This window comes from Vipera berus (genome assembly GCF_964194415.1).
Source record: "Vipera berus genome assembly, chromosome: 10".
NCBI classification, from domain to species: Eukaryota; Metazoa; Chordata; class Lepidosauria; order Squamata; family Viperidae; genus Vipera; species Vipera berus.
The window spans coordinates 9607494-9629131 of NC_138213.1; the positions used below are offsets into that span (position 1 = coordinate 9607494).

Below are 21638 nucleotides of genomic sequence, written 5' to 3' on the forward strand. Positions count from 1 at the left end.
CCACAATCCCTGCAGAAGACAAGAGATTTTTCTGCCTCAGAGATAAAAGATGGGGCTCTCCTTCTCTGAATGACAGGTTCATCTATCTCAAAGTAGAATGTTGGGAGCAATTCTTCACCATTTCTAAAGAACTGCCCAGCCTGCTGAGAAGATGGAGAGCCAGAAGAAGAATTAGAGTCACAAGAGATAAAAGAGCTTCAGAGTTGTCTACCTTGAAAATAAAGATTTCAGAGTCGGGCAATTCTAAGCCTTGAGAAGAAAGTTATCAACGCGGACGAATGTTGGTTTAGGTGTGGTTAATCTTTGGGCTGCCAAAATCCGACTGGCCATGAGAGGGCAGAAGAGAGGGGCACGTTTCCACCTCTGCTTACCGCCACCTCCTGCGGCTCTGGCATTCTGCAGATTAGCTCGGCTAACTCTCTCAAACCTTTCCTTCTACCTGGAACGTTAAGCCAATTTTGCTCACCTGGATCCCCTAAACGTGGGTTCCTCTGGGTTTGTGACACTGTCTCTGGTACTTTTGCAAATCGTAAGTCTAGCACAGGGGTGTGGGCAATTTTAAGACTTGGGGACTTCAGTTCCCCAGAATTCCCCAGCCAGCATGGCTGGCTGGGGAATTCTGGGAGCTGAAGTCCATAAATCTTAGAAGCTGTCCAGGTTGGACAACCCCAGCCTAGCACATCTGACGGACACCGATGGGACAAAATGTGGGAAGCAGCAACAGCTTTGGAAAGCCGGAGCCCGCAGATCCGTGGAGGGCACAGACTGCAGAAAGCTCGGGATTTCTTTTGAACATCTGCTCTCCGCCTCATCCCCAAGGTAAAAAATAGCCGGCTAGACAGAGCAGCAAACCTCTTTCTTTTTTCTTTTTTTTCTCCTCTCCTCTGGATCTCCCACGTCCCCAGAGACCCATACACCACTTGTAAGAAGACCCCAGCCTAAATCCAGCCTCCCACCCACCCACCCACCCACCCCCAAATAATACGGGAGCTGCTGGTCAGGATGGATGGAAGCTCTAGTCTCTAGGCTGTAAAAAGAAAAAAAAATTTCCCCTGCCCGTGATGTGGAGATGGTTTGCTTTGCCTGACCCCTCCCCCTCCTGTCTAGCAACCATCACCCCCACCCACCCCCCTGACAATGGCAGTTGGTACATTCCTCGGGTACAGGATTCAAGCTGGAGATCTGTTGGTTCCATGAAGAGAGGAGGGGTGGGTGGTGGGGGAGAGAACTGCTGCCCACCAACCTTGCTGGAGGTTTGGAGAGAGACTGAGAGACTTGGCACTGGGTCTTCCTTTGCTCCCCTTCTCTCTCTCCCCCCCCCTCTCTCTCTTTCTCTCAGGTGGCATGAAGGGCGCTGGAGATGTGAGTAACCCTATTTTGTTCATTGGGTTGGAGGCAGGGCTTTCCCCCACCACCACCCCAAGACAAGGTGGCACCAATTTGGCTGCCAAGGCGGAGGCAGCCAGGGGAAAACAGGCAGGGAGGGAAGAGGTGGACTAAGCCTTGGCGAGAGGGTGGGGTGGGGGGTTTGCTTCCACATTTAACCGCCCCCCCTGTCCTTCTTCTGGATAGGGTACGCAGCCATTTGGGGGAAGAAGAAGAAAGAAAGAAAAAAAAAGCAATGCATTGCCCTTTGCGATGCAGAATAACCGGGAGGGGGATGGTGGGGTGTGTGTGTGTGTGTGTGTGTTTTGTGGGTGCTGTTTTTTTTTGGAGGGAGGTTGTTTCTTGCTTGGAAACAAAGCCTGCCATTTGCCCACCCTCCCCTTCTTTTTCTTCTTCTTCTCTCTACATAACCAACCCTTTGGTTGAAAGAAAGTTAGATAAAAAAAAAAGGCCATGAAAATGGTCACGGTAGAGCGATAGATCTTGGCAGGGAAGGCATTTAAGGTAATACCCGTGACCTACCGAATCGTAGCCGGAAGGCAATCAGCATCTCTGGAACCACGGCAGGCATGTACGGGCACGAGGGTGTGAATGAGAGTGTGGCTTGGGGAATCAAGCTTCTTGCTCTTAAGCTTCTGTCTATATTGGAAGTTCTGCCTTTCTCAGTGGCTTGGCTTGCATGGCATACTAGCCGAGTATATTTTAGCTAAGAGACTGGTGGATCCCGCTTGGGTGATCCAATTCATGGCTCGGTGTGACCATTATACAGAGGGAAGATTGGGCTGGATTAGTAAGCCATGGGTGAGTGCAGGGCTTTTTTTCTCATAAGAACGCTCAGAACGGAGTTCCGGCACCTTTTTGGGATGGAACCTTGTAGGGTAGGCAAGGCGGGTTGTATGACATGTGTGAGTTCCGGCACCTTTTTCTTTTACAAAAAAAGCACTGGGTGAGTGTATCTGATGAACAGATTGAGAAACACATTTGTGCACCCCAGTTTTGCCCTGACAAGGGATGAAGATAAAAAAACAACAACAACAAATCTCTCCTTTGCCTGGTAGCATAAATAGCTTTCAGGATTCTGTCTGCAGACGTAGAGCAATTTCCTTGAGACAAAAAGGGCTCTGCTTTGTAATTGTCAACTGTGGAATCCTCTTCCCAGAGCTCAAAAAAAAAAAAAGCAGAGAACTCATTTCGGAAATGGTGGTAGCCAGAGTTTGATAACACCACAAGCAGCAGTCAAACGGCTATATCTTGAGAATGTTCCAAGCAGAAATAGATGCTGGGGTGTGTGTGTGCCATCATTAGCTGGAGGTGGGTGGGAATCCATCTGGAATGGACAAAAACAAAAAACGGTAGGAGTAGATTTTGGAAGGGCAAACTTTGTCTCGTGTATTCAGCCTTCCCACGTTCCCTTGAACGCTCAGATCTGAAATGCAAGGCCTGCTGATTGCTCCAAGATACTCATCGCTCTAGGTAAGTATAGGAAGCAGCCCCGCTTACAGTTCCTGGTGAAGGAGGTACTTCATCTTTGAAATGCATTTTTGGATTTTTAGTGCCGCTGAAGAAACACGGCTCTTTTCTCTCCCCCCGCCACCCCCGCAACAGAAAACAATAATTCTGTATCAGAAAAAAAAATCGTGACTCATTCTTTGCAAGCTAGATGGAAAAGAAGAAAGATGATGTTTGTTCAGAAGGAGCATCTTTTTCCTCTCCCCTGGGGGTGATGGTGGTGGTTTAAATGGTGCTTACATTTGCATCTGTGCTGTCAATGCTCTGAGTGCAGACTCTAATTCCATCTTCAGACAATTCCATGGCTAATAAATAGCGCAGATAGGCTGAAAAGACGTCCGTGCCTTCTGTTTTCAACTGTCTTCATCTGGGTGACAAAAGGGTCATGAGCCATGGTAGCGCAGTGGTGCAGTGGCTAGAATGCGGTATTGCAGGCTAATTCTGCCGAGTGCCAGCAGTTCGATCCTGACCGGCTCAAGGTTGACTCAGCCTTCCACCCTTTCCAGGTTGGTAAAATGAGGGCCCAGGTTGTTGGGGGCAAATAGGCTGACTCTGTAAACCGCTTAGAGAAGGCTGTAAAGCACTATGAAGTAAGTGCTTTTTCTTTAGCCATATCTGCCCACTCCTGCTTGTCTTCTTGTTTGGCTCTGCTGTTTCTCCTTTGTTGCCAATTTTTCCTTTTTCTCTAGATATAAACATGGCCCGAGAGCCTAAATTGAGCCATACCAGGCCTGGTCAGAAGAGGCAACACACCGGGAGTCTGTATCCGTGAGTCCACTGCACCCTTGTTGTTTCTCTCCCCCCACCATTGCTGCCGTTCTCCCCAAACCTAACCTTGATTCCTAGTTTAAATTGCTTAGAATGGTTCCGTTAACAATCTCCAGATTGGCCCAAACCCAGGTAGGGCTGGAATCAAAATCAAATCTCCCTGGAGACTGGATTAGAAATACCAAATTATATTTCAGAGATGAGCATACAAATAAGCAAGTTAAGACCAGTGCATTGATTTTTAGAAGGTGAGAATTGCTTGAGGCACAGAACGTCCAGTTCTTAACTCCTACCTTCATGGTCCCTTCTAGCAGCGGATTGCCTTCTTTTAACAGATCCTGTGGATTGTGTGTTCATGTTCACAACTGGGGCTGGATGGTGAAGGAAGAGGATGTAGTTTTCCCAAATGATCCTTGGTAGCAATACAGAAAGCTAGCAGCAAATTCGAAAGCAAAGAAATAGGAGTTTGGGGCAGGATACCTAGTCAACTTTCCATCTAAGTACCTTAAGGACATAGGCCATGGGTAGTTCCACCTTGGCTCTTTTATGACTCGTGGACTTCAACTCCCAGAATTCCTGAGCCAGCCACGCTGAGGGGAAAGGGAGAAGTTTCCAAGCTGAGCCATGCTTGCTCAGGAATTCTGGGAGTTGAAGTCCACGAGTCATAAAAGAGCCAAGGTTGCCTACCCCTGTCCTAGGTAGTTTCTCCTTGTCTCCTCACAACTATCCTACAAGATAGAATAGGGTGGTTAGTGACCCCAGATTCCCCAACGAGATTCAGGGCTGTATGGAGATTTGGACTTCTCTCCGGTCCATCCATCCAGCCAAACAATCAATCTTTTCCATATATTCTGTGATGAGTTTCACTGAAGCCGGTGTAATATGGTTTCTGAAGTTCTTGATATGACACAAATTGGAATGTGACTCAGAATCCCTTAGACAGGAGCCCACCTGTTTTACAGCTCTCAGAATTAAAACTAGCAAGCTGGAAAACAATTAGCAAGTATGTCTCTATGAGAATAGAAACATCCTTCTCTCAAAGCTCCTGTGGACACTTCCACACAGCTGCTTTGCACCACTCCTGAGTCAACGTTGCAACCCTTGTTTCCAAGACATCTGAACAAATTCCTTCTTACTCAGTGGTGGTACAGAAGGATTTGCTACGAATGCAGTTTTGAAACAGGAGCATCTCCTGCCCCTGGAGAAATAAATGAAGCCAAAAGAAAAGAGAGAGCCAGGAGCTTTTCCCAATCCTCACTTACGTTGTTCTTTCTTCTTTGGAAACCTGACTGATTGTTGCAGAAGTCTCAAGATTTCAAGGATAATTTTATGGAAATTTGAAAACAATGCCGAGGACTTGGGAAGTGAAGGTGGTAGCTGAATGAAAGGGTCCTTGGAGAGAGAAAATCTACATCCAACGTTGATGTCCCACATCGGGACATCAAAGTTACATTTCTAGGCTGAGTTTACTTACTTAGATTAATCCGGTCTTCCTCCTTTGCGTCCTTCAAGATCTTTTGGGATTACAATTCCTGGAGTTTTCGGCCTTTCTGGCTGTGAGTTTTGAGAGATTTGGTCTCAAAACAACTTAAAGGCTGGGTTAGATAAGGATGGATTAAATTAATGATGGCTAACAATTTCTCACAGGGACCAGTTCAAAAATTGGCAACTCTAGAGAGAAGAAAAAAGGCATCTGGGCTGCCAAACTTGTGTTCAGAGCTAATTTTGATCCAGGACTACTTTCTGGGCTTAGTAACCTAAAACAGGATTTTCCCCAGAGGGGATCAAATGCTTGTAGGGCAGAGAAATCCTTTATTCTCTTCCCCCCCGCCCCACCCCCAGGTCATTCTCATTCACTTTGGCAGGAGAGAATTTAAAAGGAGAGAATAGATATCTTGGAGACATTCTCAGGATCGTCCTTAATTAAGAATATGTGAATATCCTACCGTTTGTTGGAAAACAGTAAAAAAGAGGTGAAATCCAGAGTGATGGTGGAGATGCTGGCTGGCCTAGAAACCAGGAGACTGAGTTCCAGGTCTACCTTAGGCATGAAACTGTCTTGCTTAGCAATCAAAATTCTAGTTTCAATTGTGGTCGTATGTCGAGGACTATCTAATCCTGTTTTCTACTTGCTTGTGAGCACTGCTAGGGAAAGCAAGCAAGCTCTTTTTGAGCAGAGAAGACCAAAGCAGGAAATTGCCCATTGTACTGTGAAATTGACTAGATTGATTAGGTGTCATCAAGTCCTATATTATCATTTTTACTTCTAGTGACCACATAGATCGATATTTTTTTTTAACCAGGACCAATTTCCCCGTGAAATTGACTACAAGCGATGATGATGAAACAGACTAGATCAAGTTTTCAGAGAGATTTGCTTGTGAAGTTGACAGGAAAATAGACAAAGCATCAAGGAAGAATGAAGGCCAGAAAAATAGCAGTTTCTTTATAAAAACAAAAAAACAAAAGCTGCATCACAAATGCAGGAAAGAAGAATGGATTGTTTCAAAAGCTCAACTGAAAAAATATGTCAGCAGCTGGAATGTGCAAAAGCCACGACTCTGGCGAGTGGAACCTCCACCTCCCACAATGAGTGGCATGTCTAGCTTGCGTTCCAAACCCAAAAGTCCCCATGTTGTACTCTTTGTCATGCACCTATTGAGCCAAGACCTTTTTTTGGAAACTCAACACCGCTAGGGTGCTGCATGCAATTTAAAAGGTTCTCCAGTGTCAATCCAGCTTTGCTGTGTGTCCTGGACATACTTCTACAACCAACGTAGTTGATGGCCAAGGGACTTCCCCATCATCCAAGAATATTCACTGACTAAAGGAGAATGTAGAAGTATCAGTGCCATGAAGGATCACTTGGTGGTGGTTCAACCTTGAATTTCATCTTTTGGGGTTCTGGCCTCTTGAAAGGCTTAAAGGACTCAGTGGTCAGTTCATTTGTACATTCTGATATTTTTTTTATCTAATACAGGGTTATCCAACCTTGGTGACTTTAAGATCTGTGGACTTCAATTCCTAGAATTCCCCAGCCAGCCATGTTGACTGGGGAATTCTGGGGATTGAAGTCCACAGATCTTAAAGTCGCCAAGGCTGGATAACCTTGATCTAATAGGATTGTTTCTCTATATCTCTGGAGTTCCCAATAGTTGAAACTTTTGTCTTGTGTATTCAACTGGGACAAGAAACCCAAATCATGAACTTTTGGTGTCCATCAAGTGCTACCAAGTCTGCATAACATTTTGTAATAATTACTTATAACAGACAAGGTGCTAGTGTAATAAAAAGGCAAAGGTTCCCCCGCACATGCGCGCTAGTCGTTTCCGACTCTAGGGGCCGGTGCTCATCTCCGTTTCAAAGCGGAAGAGCCAGCGCTTGTCCGAGGACGTCTCCGTGGTCATGTGGCCGGCAGGACTAGACGCCAAAGGCGAACAGAACGCTGTTACCTTCCCACCGGAGTGGTCCCTATTTTTCTACTTGCATTTTTACGTGCTTTCGAACTGCTAGGTGGGCAGAAGCTGGGACGAGTAACAGGCACTATGGCCATGGTAGGCAATTAGAATTGTAATAATATTAAGCTTTTAGTTTGAATGATATTAGTGTATTGTGTTAAGGGGTTGGCTGTGGAATAAAATTTGAGTGGCTGAATTGGAGCCATTGATCGCCTCTTGGACTAATCTATGGCCAGGGCTGTTGCAGGGTCCCAGATTAATGGAGCCATCCCTCTTGAAGCCCTCAGAGGAGAAGCAGGATAGAAATGCAATGAATAAATCATTCATATCAAAGGATAGGATCAACAGAAGAGCTGAGGTAGTATCGGGTAAAACTCACGTGAAGCATTAGTACCACTTTATAAAACCTTCGTAAGACCACACCTGGAATATTGCATCCACTTTTGGTCACCACATTACAAAAAAGATGCTGAGACTTTGGGGGGGAAAAAAGTGCAGAGAAGAGCAACGAAGAAGATTAAAGGATGATGAAGACTAAACATATGAAGAAGAGTTGTAGGAACTGGGTTATGGCTAATCTAGAGAAAAGAAGGACTAGGGTTGACATGGTAGCGGTATTCCAATATTTGAGAGGCTGCCACAAAGAAGGGGGGGGGTCAACCTATTTTCCAAAACACCAGAAGGCAAGACAAGAAACAATGGGTGGCAACTAATCAAGGAGAGAAGCAACCTGGAATTAAGGAGAAACTTCCTAACAGTGAGGACAATTTGACCAGTGGAACAGCTTGCCTTCAGACGTTGTGGGTGCTTCATCACTGGAGGTTTTTAAGAAGAGAGTGGATAGCCATTTGTCTGAAATGGTATAGGGTCTCCTGGTTGATCAGAGGACTGGACTAGAAGACCTCCAAGGTCCCTTCCAGCATTATTCTGATTGACATAGTATCCATTGTATTTAGGAAGTCCTGTTTCAGCTTCAATCATATAAAACTAGGCAGGAAGAGATATTATCCTCTGGGCCAGCCCTGGATAAAATATACCACTTTCATGCTAAATAAAATATCGGTCCATCAGCCAGAAGGCTATTTTCTCTGACAGCCATGTGCTTTCAGAAATGGCCGCAGATAAAAGAGCAAGCTTTGTGATCTTTTATCACACGTAGATTTCCTCCTACGGCTTGATCCTCTTAAGGGGCTCCTTTTTGCTGCCAATAAAAGAGATTAGTTGATGCAATAGATTGGGGGGGGGGCTTTGATGGGATTTATGTATGTATTTATTTATTTAGGGCTGGGGAGGAAAATGACTTGGTTTCAGACAGCATTTCAGTGAGAAGTCAGTGCACGCAAGGGGGAGGGTGGGATAAAGTGGGGGGGGGAGAAAGAGAGAGAATGCAGTTGCTGGAAGCTGATTTCCCATCTCCCTGGATTCTAGTGGAATCTGGGAATCATTTACTAGGAGAAACCTTTTGATGATCTCACAGTGCTAAGGGACACAGCTCTGAAGTGAATCTGTTTCTAGAGAAGTCATCTGGGCAAAGCGGAGCTGGGAGAGGTACAGATGCGTGGACTTCAACTCCCAGCTGGCTGGGGGATTCTGGGAGATGAAGCCCACACATCTTAAAACTGTGAAGGTTAAAGAAACACTGTCAAGGTCAGCTGAGGGCCCTTCCAGGGTAGACTTTGGAGACAAGTCAGATGACCAGATTTTCCCAATGCTTTGTATCACAAAAGAACTAATGGGTTTTTGTTGTTGTTGTGTTAAGCTTAACCAAGTATGAAACTAATCAAGCTTAGGGTGTGATCTGAATTAAATCACCACAGGTGGTTTAGTCTAACTGGCTACGCGGGTTGTGTGAATGCAGTCAGAGCCTCTTAGACATAGCACGTTAACATGAATTTCCCCTACAAACGAGGCTGATTATGTTACTCAGGAGCCCCAGAATCTGGGGAGGATCTAGAAAGCCCCCTCCCCAAGTTCCCGATCATGGGATATACACAAAACTGCAGCCTAGGTGCCTTTGAGAGAACTTTGACCTGTCAAGAAGGTCTCATCTCAGTCACAAATTGGTCCTTCTGGAGAGGGGAGCAGCCAACAGATGGAAGCTTGGAAAACAAAAGGCCTTAACAAAGAACCCAAAAATAACTTCCAGGGGAAAACAATAGCATCTCTGCACAGCCTTTCTGGAATTCCTGGCTTGGTCCTTCCTCCTGGCTGCCAGCAGCTGCCTCTCTGTGCCTTTAAAAGGAGGAGGGTTGTTTTTATCAGCCCTCGTGAGAGGTTTGTAAATCCCTCCGGGATGCCAGACTTGCTTTCTGCTCCATTTCAGGATTAGACATCCTGGGAATTGGCACCCCACTGCTTTCGGGTCTCAGTCTTTGGGCATGGCATGAGTTGGCACCAACTGACCTGGAGGAGCCGTGTGCCATTCGGAGGATAGCAAAAGGCGAAGAACACAAAGGGGAGGGGGGAAGAAAACCTCAAAGCCTGCCCAGAAACACACTGCCTAGAACAGGGGTCAGCAACCTGAAACAGTGAAAGAGCCACTCGGAACCGGTTCCCTCACAAAAGGAAAAACTGGGAGCCGCAAAAAATGTGTGCGCATGCGCGTACATGCGCAGAACAGGGTTTGACTGAAGAGTGGAGCCAAGGCGAGATGTGCACCTACCCTGCATATTTGAATTGATTGGTTGAACTTTTTTAGTCCCGCTTTTTTTTTTTTTTTGGACTGCACGTGGCAGAGGACTGGGAGCCACAGGGGACGGCTGAAAGAGCCGCATGTGGCTCCGGAGCCGTGGGTTGCAGACCTGTGGCCTAGAATTTATAGCATTAAAAGAAAGCCAGAGTTGGAAGGGATCTTGGAGGTCTCCTAGTCCACCTCCTTACACAAGCAAGAGACCCCATACCGTTCCAGACAAATGTCTGTCCAATCTCTTCTTGAAAACCTCCCGTGATGGAGCACTCACGACTTCTGGAGGCAAGTCGTTCTGCTGATTAATTGTTCTTGCCGCAAGACAATTTCGCCTTAGTTCTAGGTTGCTTGTCTCCTTGGTAGGTGTCCACCTGCTCCTTCTTCTCCTGCCCTCAGGTGCTTTGGAGAATCGCTTGACTCCATCTTCTCTCCGACAGCCTCTCAAATACAGTAGTACCTTGGAACTCAGCTGCTTTGAAACTCATTGAAAGCATTTTGACGTGAAAACTTGGTCCCGATGCTCATTTGTTTGGTACTCAATGCACTAGCTAGAACTTGCCAGTGTCAGCTACCGTGTGACTCACTACATTGTTCCTTATGGGGGGAAAAATTTGTTCGGTGTTCATCGCGCCTCCCGGAACCAATGAATGGTGAGTACCAAGGTACCACTCAGCTAGAAGCCTGCCGTTATAATTTATTATATGGCACCAGCATCTCCAAACGAAATCCTGCCCCAGCAGACGCCCTTTTCCCATTTACAGGTCCTGTTGATCAACCCCTTTCGCTCCGAATGCCTTTGCGCTGGCTTCTCTGCCTCTTTGCAGCTGTTCTTCCAGGAATGGCCTGGGGTCTCTCTGCTCTGCCCGAGCCAGGAAAGTGGAGCTGCGGAAAAGCACCTCGTTCCCAAGGGAGGGTTGTGAGTGAGGTTTGCCCGAAAAACAAATTAGGGAACTCACCCAATCTCTAGGCTCTGGATGTGAATATTCCAGGAGCCAAGAGGGCCAGGTTGGCCTGCTTTAATACCTCTGGGAGTGGTGCCTATTACAGGGAGTTCTCAACTTACGACCACAACTGAGCCCAACCTTTTTGTTGCCAAACGAGAGAGCTGCCCAGTGAGTTTTGCCCCGTTTTACGACCTTTCTTAACATAGTTGTTAAGGGAATCCAACCACACTGGTTAACTTAGTAACCCGGCTGTTAAGTGAATCTGGTCCCCACATTGATCTGCTTGTCAGAAGATCGCAAGAGGGGATCCCATGACCCCGGGACGCTGCAACTGTCATAAATACGAGTCAGTTACCAAGCGTCTGAATTTTGATCATGCGACCGCGGGGATGCTGCAGTGGTCGTTAAGTGTGAGTCACTGTTTTCAGTGCCGTTGTAATTTTGAACGGTCACTAAAATGAACGGTTGTAAAGCGAGGACTCTAGTGCAAGAGCAAAGAGGTGCAGGCTGGCCCGTTTTAAGGCCTCTGTGAGTTATTGGGAAGTGCTGCCTATTAGTAGAAGAGTTGCAGATTAGGCCTTTGTGCTTTCACCAGGTACTTTCCACTTCAACTTTCCATTTCAAGGGTAGAAATCTATTTTTGTATTGTTCCACTGAATTGTGTAGCCAGCACCCACATTAACGAGAGTCTAGGTAGCATGTACATTTAATACATTATGGTTATAGCAATGTTCACATTCTGCATCCATTCCCTGGTGCAATCACGGTGTATAGCCCTGGCAATAATACATCCTGAACTAGAATATTAGTTCCACATGCTCAGCGTGATTGCTCTTGGTTTCTAGCACAGTGCCCAAGTAAATGTCTTCTAAAAGCCACCGTTTGCAAAAGAGGGCTGCTCTGCATAATCACGGTGGGTTTCTCTGTTCAAATACAATGTCTAAAGTGCTCAATCGCCGTTCCTCTCTAGGCCATATCGAAAACAAGCAAAAGAGCAGGAAAAAACAAGGAAAAACGGCATATCAAAACTGAAACACGTATATTCACGATAGGGTTACTTCCCAGAACTGAAAGACAATTTTCTCTCCTGCTTCTACTAGGAAGAGAAAACCAAAGGGAGAAGTTCCCTACTTTTGGAAAATCGGAAACATAATTCCATAGTTGTGGCTAGCGGTTGAGTCTACCAACTCATGATAGGAAAGGGAACACAAGCTGTTTCTTTTCCTCTTGAACTTGGAAGAGGCTTAGAAGCATTTTGCATTCATCTGAAGTGCAACTTCATCCTAGCACACAGGTCAGCCTGGAGTGGCCAAGCCAGAGGAAAGAGATCAAAATTCAGACCTCTGGCAACTGGCACAGACCTAGGAGTCACCATTGGCAACCTTCCCAGCCAGCTTCCGGTAGCCAAAGTCAGTGGAGGAAATTGGACTTGCTTAATGACCTGCTGCTTTGTTTAACAGCTGTATGGATGAACTTAATGACCATGGCAAAAACTGTTTGCGTAAGTGGGCGTTGCTCACTCAGCAACAGAAGTTCCAGTCCCCGCTGTCGTAAGTTGAAGACCACCTATGTGGAAAAGTCAACAGGGATGCTTTGCTCAAATGCTTTCCCGTGTTCTTCTGAGCACCTTCCCTAGTTCACACAGGCAGATATTCGTGAAATCTGTTGCATACTGTAGAAGCTGTGTTACAAGGACCTGGCACTCATGAAATGGAACATTCTAGTTTAGTGGTGGAAAGAACACGATCTAATCTATTGCCCCAGAAGCCATGCCATAAGCGTGGAGGGAGCTCATGGACCTTTTAATAGTTGCGTACAGGAGGAATGTTGGCAGATGTGATCAGGGGGAAAAACTCCACCTGTTTAAAATTCCATTTCCAAGCAAGACACAAACAGGTCTTGCAAGTTTGCCCTTTTATTATTATTATTTTGCAGGTGGTCCCCGTCTTATAACAGTTCATCTCCTGACTATTCGAAGTTACAGTGGCACTGGAAAAAGGGGCTTGTAACACGGCCGTTGCGGCATCCCTACCATCATGTGATTTACAATCAGATGCTTGGCAACTGACTCACATTTATGTCGGTCGCAGTATCCCAGGATCATGTGATCCCCTTTTGTGGCCTTCTGGCAAGCAAAGTCAATGGGGAAGCCGTTTAATAACCGTGTTACTAATTGTAACAAATGCAGTGATTACCTTGACAAACGTGGTGAGAAAGGTCATAAAAGAGGGCAAAAATTCAGTTAACAAATGTCTCACTTAACATCATACATTTTGGGCTCAGTTGTGGTCGTAAGTCAAGGACCACCTAGACATTCCCCATTCCAAAAGCTTTTCACATGAAGCTTCTCTGAAAATCTGCTGATTATTCTGATCCTGGATCGGATCTTCTGAACTAAAATATAGAATTTATTACAGGCGTATTCATTTCGTTCAGGAAAGAATATGAGCTGACAGCCTTGTGTTTTCCTGCAAAATTACCCTCTGTGAAATTTAACATCACCAGTCTTGGAGAACAGCAAAGTATTGGTTTTAAAGAAATAAATCATGTTTCTCCCCCCCCCCCCCCAAACACACACACCCTTAAAGGCGTTTTACACATTTCCCCCCACCTTAAAAATCAAAGGAAGATAAACAGCCTACATTCCAAAGTGGAACCACACTAAAAGCTTATTGGGTCTCGCATTTTGCAGTGTTTGTTGGTTAAAAGAGCAGATTGGTTTTTTTTAATGCGTTCCAGTCTTCCTTTATTCAAACATGCATGTAGGTGAACGGGTTTGCAGTGGTTTTTAGTATAGACCTTCTTCGATTTGTGTGTGTGTGTGTTTGAGAGAGACAGAGAGAGAGAGAGAGAGAGAGAGAATGAATTATCCTGACTAAAAAAAAAGATGAAGAATTGGATTAAGATTAAGGAGATGCTAGTTCAAATCTGCTGAGGAAATGGTGGGTTATCCACTCTGGAAAATATGCAAACATTTATAAGTCTTTCTTTTCCTTTGCAGGAACAACTGTGATATGGATTATGAGCTTTATAAAGATGATTTGCCATACAGGTGAGTTTAGGGCTTTCATCTCATCTCTTTACTTTGTGATTCAACCATAGAGATGGCAACTTCCTTAACTTTTATTGCTCCCAAAACTTGACTTGAACCAAGCCTATAAAGCAGGGGTCTTCAAACTTGACCCTTTTATGACTTGTGGACTTCAACTCCCAGAATTCCTGAGCATAGCTGGCTCAAGAATTCTGGAAGATGAAGTCCACAAGTCATAAAAGGGACAAGTTTGAAGACCCCTGCTTTAAAGAGACCTGTTGTAAATGAACTTCCACTACCTACCTTTCCTGCAGGATCTACGAATACCAGAAGATCCCTCCTCTTATTGGACACATTCCTATCAAGACTAGAAGAAGCCACCTAGGCCCTGAAAGTAAAACCACCCTGAGCCCACACACAGACTTCAGAAACAACAGCAATTCCTCAATAGGACGTACAAAATGTGAGTGTCTGGGGACTCAGATTTTGAAGCAAGATTTTGGTAGCAAGATGGTGCATTGAGCCATCTTGTAGTCCAAAAGCCATGTTAGTTTAGGGCAGTGTTTCTCAACCGTGGCAACTAGAAGATCTGTGGACTTCAACTCCCAGAATTCTCCATCCAGGAATTCTGGGAGCTGAAGTTCACACATCTTCAAGTTGCCATGGAAGAGAAACACTGGTTTGGGGCAGCAAAAATCAGGACCATGGTTGCATCTTTTCCAACTAATCCGTTTTATTAAAAAGCAAAAAGCTTCCCTGAGCTATAGCTCGCAAAGACCTGAACATCTTTGTCTAATCGAGGTTAAATATTCTTTTGCGCATCATACTGGCTGTCAAAGCAGTCAGTGGTGGTTGGCTGAGCTGCAGTGGGAGCCCATAACACCCTCGAAGATTTGGGATGCTCAGCGGGAGCGGCGACCTGCTTGCTGCTCATCATCTCTAGAGAAAAACGGAAATTAGGGGAAGGCATTAGCTTTTGGGGGCAAGTAGTGGGTTAGGACGCAGAGCTTGTCGATCAGAAGGTCGGCAGTTTGGCGGGTCGAATCCCGAGTGCCGCGTAACAGAGTGAGCACCTGTTACTCGTCCCAGCTTCTGCCAACCTAGCAGTTCGAAAGCACGTAAAAATGCAAGTAGGAAAATAGGGACCACTCCGGTGGGAAGGTAACAGCGTTCCGTGCGCCTTTGGCGTCTAGTCATGCCGGCCACATGACGACGGAGAAGTCCTCAGACAAGCGCTGGCTCTTTGGCTTTGAAACGGAGATGAGCACCGGCCCCTAGAGTTGGAAACGACTAGCACGCATGTGCGGAGGAACCTTTACCTTTACCTTTTAGAAGACAGAAGGTGGTCTTCGAATAAGGCAAAAGCAACAGAGAAAAAGAAAACAGAATTCTGGTTGCCTTTTAAGGGAAAAGACAGAACAGGAAATGTAATTTAACCTGGAGGAATGAGAGTGGAAATTTAGAAACTAAAGCAGCATTTCATATTGATTTGAACTAGCCAGCCAATTCAATCAAAGGCGAGAAAGTTCAGGAATAATCTCCCAGGCTGTTCCTATACAAAGTCGCTTCTTTTGATGGGTAGGATTTCTGGGTTTAAAAAACAACACTCTGTATGTGCCCATTTGTGTGTGGTTGGACTTGCAGATAGATATGCACAGGGGAAACAATTCTCCTGATCTTTATTGCTGTGTCTTTTGCAGCAGCTGTTTTCGGATTTTCTGGTTTGCAAAGCTGGGAAATTATCCTGTTCATTAGCATGGATGCAAATGGCTGCTGGCCATAAAACCTAGAACGAACTCCACACACACACACCGCCACCCCCGTCCATGTTTCCCAGTTCAGTTTCTGCAGAGGGTCTTTAAAAGGAACATAGCTCATTCTCCCGTCTCTTCCCCTCCTCCCTGCAGTGCGGGCCGAAGAACTGCACTCCATCAAAGGGGAATTAAGCCAGATCAAAGCACAGGTGGACAACTTGCTGGAAAGCCTCAATCGGATGGATCAACAGCGGGAACAGCCCACAGGTGAGGGAGAGAAGAGTCTTATCGAACCAAAGGGCTAGAAGGGAACTTGAAGACCCTAGTAGTCCAGACCCCTGCCTAAGGGCAGCAGAACTTATATCAGGAGTGGGCAACCTTGGCTCTTTTATGACTCGCGGACTTCAACTCCCAGAATTCCTGAGCCAGCCATGCTGAGGGGAAAGGGAGAGGTTTCCATGCTGAGCCATGCTGGCTCAGGAATTCTGGGAGTTGAAGTCCGCGAGTCATAAAAGAGCCAAGGTGGCCTACCCCTGGCCTAGGCCGCTTTATGACTCGTGGACTTCAACTCCCAGAATTCCTGAGCCAGCCATGCTGAGGGGAAAGGGAGAGGTTTCCATGCTGAGCCATGCTGGCTCAGGAATTCTGGGAGTTGAAGTCCGCGAGTCATAAAAGAGCCAAGGTGGTCTACCCCTGGCCTAGGCCGCTTTATGACTCGTGGACTTCAACTCCCAGAATTCCTGAGCCAGCCATGCTGAGGGGAAAGGGAGAGGTTTCCATGCTGAGCCATGCTGGCTCAGGAATTCTGGGAGTTGAAGTCTGCGAGTCATAAAAGAGCCAAGATGGCCTACCCCTGCCTTATACCATCCTAGATAAGCGTTTGTCCAAACTTTCTTTGAAAACCTCCAACAATGGAACACCCAGAACTCCGGGAGATAAGCTGTTCCATCACTCATTGTTCTGTCGGGAATTTTCTTAGTTCTAGGCTGGCTCTCTCTTTAACAAACTTCTACCCTTTGCTTCTTGTCCTGCTCTCTGGTGCTTTGGGGAACAAGTTGACACCCTCCTCTTTGTGACAGCCCCTCAAGTAATGGAAGACAGCTGTTGGGTCACTCCTAATCCATCTCTTTGTTAGGCTAGCATGATCACTAGCATGTTAGACATGCCAGGAACCAGGAACCCCGTTGATTCAGTCCTTGCCCCGAGGTACAGCCAGTCCTCGACTTATGACAATTGAGCCCAACATTTCTTTTGCTATGTGAGACAGTTGCTAAGTGACTGTTGCCCCAATTTATAGCCTTCTTTGGCAGAGTTGTTGAGTTAGCAACATGGTTGTTAAGTGAAACTAGCTTCCCCGTTGACTTTGTCAGAAAGTTGCAAAAGGAGTTCTACATGACCCCAGGATGTTGCAACCGTCATAAATACGAACAAGCTGCCAAGCATCCGAATTTTGATCATGTGATCATGGGGGGGGGTGCGGGGGGATGCTGCAACGGTTGTAAGTCACTTTTTTTCCCTGGGCCGTGGTGACTTCAAACGGTCACTAAACAGATGGTTGTAATTCGAGGACTGCCTGCCTTTAAAATGTGCATCAGGGATGGGCGAACCCCAAAGCTGCCTGCTCCTTCTTGCTAGACCAGCAGGAGAAACCCCACAGCCAGCATCTCTTGATCTCTCTCAGGCGCCAAGGACAGCAAGAGAAAATTCTTTGCCAGCGTGGATGCTTCCTATCCAGCAGCAGAACCCATCCGGATGAAGGACAGCGCTGAAACAGAGGCTCATCCCCATCAGCAAGAGGTCGACAGTGCAGAGGAGAGCACAGACACCGAAGAAGCTGCCGCGGTAAGTGGGGCTCTGAGCTTTGTGCCAGCAGATGGGATTTTACTGCATTTCCTTCACACTTCAGAGCATCCATCCTCATTTGCCTCCATGGCATATTTATGCTGCTGTTTCTCCTCCTCCTGGTATCAGATGGCTCAGAAGCACTGAGGGGGGGGGAGGAGGGAGGGGGGGAGGCAGGGAAGGGCAGAAGCTCAGGGTGGGAGCAGACTAAACCATTCTAGAGGTCTTTGCTCTGGAGGGTAGCTTAGCTGGAAAGCACCAAGCCGAAAAGACAATTTTTTGGCCGCTCAATTAATGTCTGGGTGTCGTCTGCTCAGGTTATTTGTTTGTCAAGAGGGTCTTTGGAGATTCTCAGCCATCCGCCCTCGTGGTTGTCCCAAAGGTGCTTTTTTTTCAAAAGGCAACGGGACTTTTGTTTTTCCGTGAAGACGTTTCGCTTCCCATCCAAGAAATGAATGAACCGAAGAAGCTCCTTGGATGAGAAGGGAAACCTCTTCAAGGAAAAACAAAGTCCCGTTGCCTTTTGAAAAAAAGCACCTTTGGTCAAGAGGTTGATGCAGTGAAACAGGGAGAATCGGGCCCCCTGTAATTAGGGCAGGGGACCCCCAATTTTTTAGGCGAAGGACCACCCGAGAGTGTGAATGTGCTTCCGAAGGGCTTGGGCAAGGCCACAAGAAGGGAAGCAGAATCAAGAAAATAACGTCCCCGATTTAACTGCAATTAAATTCAATGTAATTAGACAATTAACGTGACTTCTTCTGCATCTAATCACCGGCTCCTTCCATGACATTAAAAATTACAATTTGGCAGCAGCCTTTGGAAGATTCTGTAACCAGCCCAGGCTTTCAAGGGCAAGAGATGAAAGAGCAACTACACAAAGAAGCTGAAATGGAGTCCTTACTAAATAGGATTTACACATACACAATACCCCATTTTACCATCTTTCTTGCTAGAGTTGTTAAAGTGCAGTCGTTAAATTAGTAGCACAGTTGTGAAATGAACCTAGTTTCCCATGGACTTTTGTTTGTCAGAAGGTTGCAAAAGGTGATCAGAGGACCCCAGTACGGTGCAACTGTCATAAGTATGAACCAGTTGCTCAGCATCTGAATTTTGATCACGTGACCACGGGGATGCTAAAACAGTCATACCAAAAATGGTCGTCAATCGCTTTTTTCCCCCCAAACAGTCATTAAATGAATGGTTGTAAGCCGAGGACTACCTGTATTATAGCTGCTTTGACATGTTATTCAGAAGACATTTGTTACGGAAAGAATACAGCTCAGCTCCAGCCCAACTGCAGCACATCCAAGTTCAACCTATTTAGTAATGGATAGGGGACCACTAAGGAATCCCAGGCTTGCAATCTAGACATTGAAACAAGTAAAAAAAGCTCAGTAGAAATCATGGACAAATCCACTTCCACATTGTTTTGAAGAGAGCAACACGGAGACACAGGCAATCAAACTCGATTCAAAGGAAACTTTGAGTTCCTTTATTTTCAGACAGGGCTCAGAAAGGAAATAGCTAAAACTAAAACCTTGTGAGTTGCTGCCAGCTAGTGACGGGGCTTATCCTTCACATTAAACCATAGGTCAGGGGGTTTTTTTGGTTTTGCTTTCCCCCATAAACCATGCTTCATGGTTTATTTCCCATGATTTAACGTGTGAATCGAGCTGTTACGGTTTGTCCTACGAAACATGGTCAAACCATGGTTTAACACTAGGGTGAGCATTCTGAGATCCCACAGCTCCATTCAACCCCCTTCCCTCATTCTTTGCAGCTCCTAAACCATCTCTGAATCCTGTTGCTAAAAACTGGTGGTACGGCTTTCTAGCATTTTGAGTTTGAACGTACTCCAAAACAATGGTGTAATTTCTCAAAATAGGCTAATCCCAGTTCGAAAAAGGAAATGGAGACCAACCTCCTTCTTAAGTCCTGCTGCAACACTCCTGGCCCCAGCCCACACAGGTCCCAAACATCCTGAAGGGCAACTACATAAAGGTTGTCCATTCCTGGTTTAAGAAAGTGCACAGACCAGGTCAGGTTATCAACAGTGCTGAGTTAATGATTGGATAGCTCACCGTGTAGCCCTTTTGACTTAGCTCCATGGCAGAACAACCTGCATTGTCTACAGAAGGTTCACTGCTCAACATCTGAAGGGAAAACCAGCAAAGATCCTTGAGGTGGCAGATCATAAACTGGGATCAACAACTGACCTGATTCAGCCTATATACGGTAGCTAGCTTCTTATGCCAGGAAACACACTTATGAATGCACCCTTTAAAAGTATACACTGCCCCCTTCGGGGGATGTTAGTTACTGCAAGAAATCTATAAGGAAGCTATGCATTTTTGAGCCATACCAGATGCTCATCCAAATAATTCTGAAGATGCATGGGTCTCTTATTACCCAACATTCAGGAACTACAAAATATGCTGCTGTAACTCTAGATATGGTGACCTGGTTCAGATGCCATAGGAAGCCATGGTTGAGTTAAATCAGTCCCACTTGACCTCCAATCTCTTTAAAAGCAGAGAAGCTGCAACTGGACAGAGTTACCGTTTTGAGTATTTTGTTCCCTTGCAGGTGAGAAATTACACACCAGATTCCGAAGGAAGCAAGTAGGGAGGGCTACCTTGCTGGGATCCCTCGCCAAGCCCTTCCTTTTCTCTGTGTTGCGTTTTCCTCCCGTGGCTTCAGCTCGTGCAGCCTCCGATGTCGCTTCCTTGCAATCCGTGCTGGTTCAGCTGCAGCATGGCTGCTGCCTCTAAGCTGGTGGAGAGCTTCCTGTGTCAACTCAAGGGTGGGCCCTGTGTGCTATTGTAGATTAAAAAAACCTTAAACAGAGGTCCAGGATGGGAGAAAGGGGACAGGAAAAGCAGGCACCATGACTCACATTTGAACCAATCGTTGTTGCTCTGAAATAAAACAGTAGCGATGTGCTACAGATCAAACCATTCTTTTTTTCTTTTATCGGTGCCCAAAGAGCAATTGCATGTCAGGTCCAAGATGCTTCGTGTCCAGATTAATCTTGTCTGCAGACATCAAAGGATGTAGTTTTGAGATTTGGGTTGCACACATCGGCCTAGGCAAGGCAGGGCAAAGATTTTATGGCCTTGAGCACTTAGTTTACATTTCATATCTCTAAAACCACCCATCTTCCCAAAGAGGGGCTCCTAGGCCAGGGGTAGGCAACCTTGGCTCTTTTGGGACTCGTGGACTTCAACTCCCAGAATTCCTGAGCCAGCCATGCTGAAGGGAGAGTTTCCAAGCTGAGCCATGCTGGCTCAGGAATTCTGGGAGCTCAAGTCCACAAGTCATAAGAGAGCCAAGGTTGTCTACCCCTGTCCTAGGTGATTAATGACAGATGCCATGGGCATTTTCAGAGCAGAGTCCTCTAGTCCCTCACAAGAAAGAGTGGATCTCAGTGATTTAAGGGGTAAAAGGCGTCCGAAGAAACTTCATCAAAACTGCACATACTGTATACACTTTTTGCTTTGATTACTCCAGTAAAAACAGTGTGTCATAAATGACTGCACACTGCTTGTCTGTTCGTGTACTCACCGTAGCTAATTTTAACCATACTTTACTGAATTAACTATAATGGCTGGAGCTACTGGTCACACTAAATCAGTGTTTTTCAAACTTGAGAACTTCAAGATGCATGAGCCAGAATTTCCTAGTTAGCCAAACTAGGGGGGGGGGAGAATTCTGGTAAGAGAGTGGAGTGGAGTAGAATAGAGTAGGAGTAGAAACTGCTCCAGATCATCACTTGGATTTACATAACACAGAGAATGAATTTGGGTTCTGACTTAATGCACTTTACAAATTTATCATAAGAATCAATCTTGCCAGATCAGGCCAAAGATGACCAATTAGATCAGGGGTGTCAAACTGCCGGCCCACGGGCCGGATGTGTCATCTGGAAGCCACGCCCACCCCATTGTCGGCAATGGCAACTCTCCCGATAACGTTGCTCGATGTCACGTGACGTTGTGAGTTTGACATGTCTGAATTAGATGGGTCTACAGTGGGTTAGGACGTTGAGCTTGTCAAATCAGAAGGTCGGCAGTTTGGCGGGTAGAATCCCGAGTGCCGCGTAACAGAGTGAGCGCCTGTTACTCGTCCCAGCTTCTGCCAACCTAGCAGTTCGAAAGCACGTAAAAATGCAAGTAGAAAAATAGGGACCACTACAGTGGGAAGGTAACAGCGTTCCGTGCGCCTTTGGCGTCTAGTCATGCCAGCCACATGACCACGGAG

At 46.1% G+C, this 21638-nt stretch overlaps 1 protein-coding gene across 1 annotated transcript; it reads left to right on the forward strand.

Annotated features, from left to right (window-relative positions):
* Positions 1-695: 695 nt before the first annotated feature.
* Positions 696-20172, forward strand: LOC308672608 (RNA-binding Raly-like protein; the record flags this gene model as incomplete). The annotated part of the gene is made up of 7 exons (XM_081335652.1): positions 696-819; positions 3585-3663; positions 13753-13803; positions 14097-14245; positions 15690-15803; positions 17218-17378; positions 19965-20172. The coding sequence occupies 7 exons, from the start codon at positions 696-698 to the stop codon at positions 20001-20003; spliced, it is 717 nt and encodes a 238-aa protein (XP_081191778.1). The 3' UTR covers positions 20004-20172.
* Between the last annotated feature and the right edge of the window lie 1466 nt (positions 20173-21638).